Source organism: Aplysia californica, unplaced genomic scaffold (assembly GCF_000002075.1).
Source record: "Aplysia californica isolate F4 #8 unplaced genomic scaffold, AplCal3.0 scaffold00061, whole genome shotgun sequence".
Classification (NCBI taxonomy): domain Eukaryota; kingdom Metazoa; phylum Mollusca; class Gastropoda; order Aplysiida; family Aplysiidae; genus Aplysia; species Aplysia californica.
Window position 1 is genome coordinate 1,169,771 of NW_004797331.1, and position 6,635 is coordinate 1,176,405.

General features: G+C 39.8%; 1 protein-coding gene across 1 annotated transcript in view; it reads left to right on the top strand.

The window, feature by feature from the left end:
• Positions 1 to 2,775: 2,775 nt before the first annotated feature.
• The window catches only part of LOC101854481 (N-acetyllactosaminide beta-1,6-N-acetylglucosaminyl-transferase), a gene marked incomplete at its 3' end in the record, with an annotated part of 15,024 nt that continues 11,164 nt past the window's right edge, over positions 2,776 to 6,635 (top strand). The window contains 1 exon segment of the mRNA XM_035968463.1: positions 2,776 to 2,827. Within this exon segment, the coding sequence (XP_035824356.1) occupies positions 2,809 to 2,827 (19 nt within the window).

The following is a 6,635-nucleotide window of genomic DNA, read 5'->3' on the forward strand; positions in this document are numbered from 1 at the left end:
GGGGGTGGGGTTGAAAGTACCGGTACTGATTTTTGAAAATCCAAGCAAACGTAGTGATCAAGAGTTGATGATAATACATGTAGGCTATATGAAAATATGCAGAGATTATTTACAATATACATATTGCATTGCAATACAAAACAATACTAGCTGAGGTTTTAGTTTAGCATCCTCTGGTAATTTTTGCTAGACTAGGTGCTGTTGCTCTTTTCTCTTTCTCTTTCCCCTGCCAATTATTGGGCTATGGCTCGATTGAAGTTCATGGTTTAGAACTTTTTAAAATATTGTACGTAACACTAGGCTAGGCTACTCAAATCGTAAATTTAAAACGTTGGCGAAGAACGAAAAGAACGAAATGAGCAATACGCGAAAAAGAAAACAAAACAAACAGACAAAAACAATACAACATAAAAGACAACACTAAAAATCCTCGTGAAAACCACACGCTCTAGCAATATTTATGAATGTGCAAATTCAACTCATTCATCAGTGTACAAACTGGACGGCAGGTTTCATTTCTGGTAATTCCTCTGCCAAAGCCCTGATTAGATAAGGAACTTTACCTGTGAATACAAGACATCCAGGTGGAAATATCTCCACTTGACCATTCCAGGTTCAGACATGGTAAATACAATAGTCCTTGAGTATTACAGAGACAATAGCTAGGCTTATGTCTCTCTCAAGATACGCTTTAAGCACATTAATGAATCGAAAATGAAAGGGTGGATGTCCTTTTGAAAAACACGCAAACAGCAAAAGAAACCGAAGCAAAAAAGCAATTGAAATAGAATTATTTTTTTATTATCCCAAAACACCCCTCCGAAACAAGAAGGGGAAAAAAACAACAAAAAGAAACCCCAAAACAAACACAAAAACAAAATCAAAAGCAAAAACCAACAAAACAATTTAATATTGCTGAATATTAAATTTGTTGGTTTAATTCAGAGGCCGGCGCGCTTAATGCTCGCGCAAGAACGTCAGTGGCACAAACAAAAGACCTAAATCAAAGGCCAAAACCAGTTCACACACACACAGGTACACACACACACACACACACACACACACACACACACACACACACACACACACACATACACAGAGACGGACAGACACACACACACACACACATACGCACACACACACACACACACACACAGATGCGGACAGACACACACACACATACGCACACAAATGCACACACACATACACCCCCCCCCCCCCCCCCACACACACACCTGCACGTATACGCACATTTCAAATACTCAGTAAATCCTTTCTATTTGGGTTGTTCCATTAATGCAAAAATCATCAACATAATAATATCTTCTTAAAATTAAATAATATCGATTTTCTAGAAAGCAACAAAGTTTATCAACAAGTCGTCCCTATAAAATGACGGGATTCTAACTCAATTGGGCATAGTTCTGAGAAATCCGGATTCAAAGATGCACACTCTTACAGCTGAAACGTTTTACATCGCATCTTTTTAACAACATTTATCAATATACAAACTTGACGGCAGGCTTTATTTCTGGTCATTCTTCCTCTGCCAAAGCCCGGATTAGCAAAGATCACTCCGCAGCAAGAGAGGCGGTCCGCGCCACAGGATCTTGAGCCATTGAGGGGCTCTCGCAGTAACCAAGGACTGTCGCTTTATTGTTCCGTGAGACCCGTCATTTCGGGTTGGAAGTGACCACAAGTATTAACTTATTCGTGACATAGTGTTTGTGTAGTAAAACGGTTTTTTGTTTTTTTACACTCATAAACTTCTGGGGAATGTTGTGAAGATTTTCAATCATTAGGCGGCCTATATTATTATTATTATTATTATTATTATTATTATTATTATTATTATTGCTGTTGTTGTCGTATGCGGTTCAACGGTTCGACACCTCGCTGTCGCTTGCAAGAGATCCGAGTTCGATTCCGGAGTGGAGAAAACATTTTCAGCTTGGATGTTGTATCCCTCTCAGCCCTGGTTGGCCCTGACAGGCACTGTCATATAAGCTCGCCACTTAATGGTCTAAACTGAGTCGACGGGGACGTAAAAACACAAAACGACAAAATTGTTCGCCAGCGGTTTTTGTCGGTGAGTTGTGGACGATAAGAATAGGAAAAAACAACTGCACTAACGCAACAGTATTATTTGGTCGATTTACTTTTAAGGTCAAGCGGGCTAACCCAGATTTCGGGAGTTTCCAGAAATCATGACCTACTCCAAAAGTGGGCATTGCCCTACCTATAGGAGAAGTGTGGTTTCATTAGTGTGTATATTTGTTTGGTTATAGAGAAAACTGTCCTTGTCTTTTAAAGAAACAGAACAAGGGGCAAAAACTTTACCTTCGATATTTTCTCAAAACAGCATTTTTCGGGATAGCCCCCTTGTGCTTAAAAGCGTGCTGTGGTTGGCGGGTGCTCTGGTGTGGTTTGCTCCTTCTTTCCTATCGAACACCTATCGTCTTTATCTCCCCTCCTTCTTTTTTATGTTTGTTACTCTCTTGTAACACCTCTAATCTTCGGCACTTATATGACCTTATTGTGTTGCAAGTGCCGTATAACATTTACTGAAACAAAAACTGAAACTAAATGCTTATTAAAAGCGACCATTTATTAGTGGCGCTTCTCTCATTTTCACTGTCCACAATTCACCGGGAAAACCATTGGCCAAATTTACAGTATTAGCAGAGAGTTTACAGTACTGTAATAATGTTACTGTAAACCCTCTCTGGTATTAGTACTAGTGGTGTCGCACGAGACAAAGATTGAGTGAAGGCATCAGGCGTCGTCTTGTCTTACAGGTTTCTCACAATGAATTCGTGTCGATGGGGTGAGTTATCCAATACTTTGTAGGGTGCAGTAGTTGCGAGTGTGTTTGCGTGTGTATTTGTATGTTCGTGTGAGTGTGTGTGTGTGTGTGTGTGTGTGTGTGTGTGTGTGTGTGTGTGTGTGTGTGTGTGTTTGTGTTTTGTGTGTGTTTGTGTGTTTGTGTCTGAAAATTAGTGTGTATGTGTGTGTGAGCGCGCGTGTGTGTATGCGTTTGTGTCTGAAAATGAGTGTGTTTGTGTGTGTGTGTGTGTGTGTATGTGTGTGTGTATGTGTGTGTGTGTGTGTGTGTGTGTGTGTGTGTGTGTGTGTGTGTGTGTTTGTGTACGCACGCGCAGACGCACTCGCACGAGTTATCACACGCGCGCATATGTTTGTTAATATGTATATTATTTACGTGTGGGTCGATTTGGGTAGGGGGGTGTATTTCACATGCATGTGTGTGTGTGTCCCGGTATATACATGTACATATTATGTGTGTGTGGGTCTACGTTTACGTGAACTGTGTGTACGTGGGTCCGTGCGTGAGCTTGCTCTTTTGTATTTTTTTTCCTTTTCTTTTTTTAAACTTCTTTTATCATGTCATTGAGTTCTAATATTATTGAGATATTTGTGGATATTATTAGCGTACTTTGGGGTGGGAGTTGGGAGCGAGGTTTATGGCAAGCGACCAGAAACAGTTCCAGTCTCAGACAGCCTCTGTTTATAAGTTAATAGTTTCTCTGTTAATCCTTGATAATACATTTATTTCTAGTCGTTTTTCTTTCTTTCTCTATTTTCATATCTCAATATTATATGCCTCGGCTGTCAATGTCTCGTATTGTTGTTTCTTGTTTTGTTTTGTGGTTGTTTTGTGTTGTTTTTTTTGTTTCCGTTATCTAATCTAAGAAGAGCTCTTAAAATGTTCACACCCTCTGCCTACGTATGTGCATGTGACACTGTGAGTTTTGCGAAATGTATAGGCCTTTCTTGAAAGGTTAATTAAGGATATTTTCCCTCGGCGTTGCCGTAAGGAGATAAAGTACATAGTCACCATTTACATAGAGCGTTCTATTTTCTCATAATGTAATGACGCTGTGGAATAAGAAGCTCGCTAATTTTTTTAGTATAACGTGAAGGTATTGGTAATATCACAATGAAAAAAAAGTACTCATTGATCTTGAATAAAAGTCGAGATATTTGCGATTGGAGGGGTAGGGTTGCCTGGTTTCAGAGGTTCACTTAGCGAGAAAATGGCCGCCAAGTTTTCCTAACTTCCAAACCTTGAAAGTTCTTGGAAACAGCAAATTCCCTGTTCATATTTTGCCTTTAACCGACGTTTTTTTCTTCTTCTGAAAAACCCATTAGAAAATGTGTTCTTAAATGGATATAAAGGCAGATGTTGAGAAAAAAAATCAATAAAAATTGTCAAACAAGCGGGAAAATGCCGATTTCTTCGATCATATTATTTTGACGAGTGCCTGATTTCTCAAAGATGCCCCACGAGTATACATTATGCTACATTGTCCAAGGAGTGCCGGCATTACGTCGTGTCCAGGGTCTTACTATGCCACGGTCCTAGTAACAGCAGGACCCTTCTTACCTTATCTCAGTGCCGTGGGGGACGCGGAAATTTGCGTCGGACTTTTTGAAGGTGTCAAAGAAGAAGGCAAACATCTCTTATTTGTCGTATGCAGTTATGAGCGCTTTAAAACTTTTACTGAACTAAACTAAAACCTTATCAGGTGAGGCTTAATGAATTAAACTTGTTCATACGGACCTAAAGACAATACAAGCAATTTACTTGGCTACAGGTACCAATAGGCCTACTGTTTCCTGTTATTAAAAAGAATAAATGAACTGATATGACACTGAAAGTAAGTACTTAAGTAAGTAGAATCTGAACTCGTCAGTAACTCCGTCCGCTCCAGTCTCTCGGAGTCCAGTTTGAGTGTTGGTTGTACGAGTCTACACGAGCTTGCCGGTGTGCAGCAGTAAGCACAGGCTCTTCGCAAGGTCTCTAGTTCCTTAAACCCGCTTTTGTCAATCGGCACTGAATGAAGGCTGCACTTACTATTTTTCCAGTTCTTTGAAGGTCTCCGGCTGATAGGTTGGCCGGAAGAAAAAGATGTCTTCGGTGGCAAATACGAAAATGCATGCAGATCTTGTTGTGCGGTCGTAACCCTTTGTTGCCATTCCCTTGGTTGCCATGCCCCCCCCCCCCCCTTCCAAACGCGCTCCTTTTGCGTCTTTTTTTTTTTTTTTTTTTTAAACAATATAATGGCACAATGGCACTGTAATGGATCCGTCCGTCTGACGGAAGCAAGCAGACGGGCGCGGATGTTTGGTCTGAATGTGCAGTGAGATGAAAACCTTTCTTCTTTACAAGGAGTCGTTGTAACGCAGTATGTCTGTCTCACGCGAGAGAACCCAGTCACCCGGGATCGTGTTTTGTAAACACGTCTTAGGGTCCAACGAAAAGCTGATTCCACATGGTCTAGTAATTCAGCAGTTCTCGTGGTTTCGCGGATCTTTCCTTTTATCACAGGTCAGACTGACACTGCTGCAGTGTGCTTTATTGAAGCATGACGTGAGCTTTTTTGTAATAAAATATTCACATTTCTACTTGGTCTTGGAAGCCGTGGTATTTTAGAAATAATAAAAAATATAATAAATTTAGAATGACACAGAAGAAATAGGCCAAGGCCTATCCGTGGTTTGAATGGAAAAAGCAGGGTCATGAAACGTGTCACTAGTTTTTGACTTTATAGATTGGGTCGACCTTCAGGTGCACGCCAGTTAGATACAATATGTGTGGCATCGGGGTGAAATCCGGCACTTGTCAAAATAGTGAAATCGAAGAAACCAGCATTTTTTCTGATGGTTTGGCAATTTTGCATCCTTTTTTTCGGCTCAACACCTTTTGTATCCATTAAAACCCAATTTCATTGTGAATTATAATTATAATGAAGAATCTTGATTAAAAATACCCCCCCCCAAAAAAAAAAAAAAAAAAAAAACGTTTTTATTTTCCCAGGACTTCAAACCATGGAACTCATAAACCTTTGGCAGCCATTTTCTCGCCAATTTTACTCTGGAATTAGGCAACTCCCAGCTTTAATCGTTAATACCTTCACTTCTGTTCAAGAAAGATGTGTATTTTTTCCATCGAAAGATAGACAAATCAATACGCTTTAAGATATCAATAACTCCACATGCCCAAAAGTAATTATTGACGAGCATCTTTTTCCACTGGGCTGTGACACATATTTTTCTGTCTCAACGTTTGGTAAGAGTTTTCACAACCCTCTTAGTTACATAACATCGGTCAGTTAAAATGTCCTGAGCCCAAAATTTTGAATCTAAAAAAGTGCAGTTTCTTTAATCAATGGTACCAATTGCATGTGTTGAAGAAATATTAAGTCGAACTTCAAATTTTAAATATTGAAAAGCGCAAGAAAAATACACAATGTACGCTCATGATCCGGCGTACCTTAATTGAGTGTCCAGATTTTGGAAAGACCCGAAGAAAATAATCTTAGGCTTAAATATACTAATTTGTAGAATTTGCTCTCCATCGTTGATCCTTGAAAAATTCTGGATTTTTATAAAGGCCATTGATCTTTACTCAAAGGTCTTGATAGTACTGCATGTATTTTAGAAATGTAAATGACAGTTTTCTTCTTTTCCTCGTTCATCTCTAAATAAACACCCCAGTCTCTAGTGCGACGGCTACCATTCGCCACAGGCCATGATGAAGCTGTTGTCGCTACTGCTGTAGGTTGATGCTTCTACCAACGATGATGCTAATGATGAATTTGAAAATCCCCCCC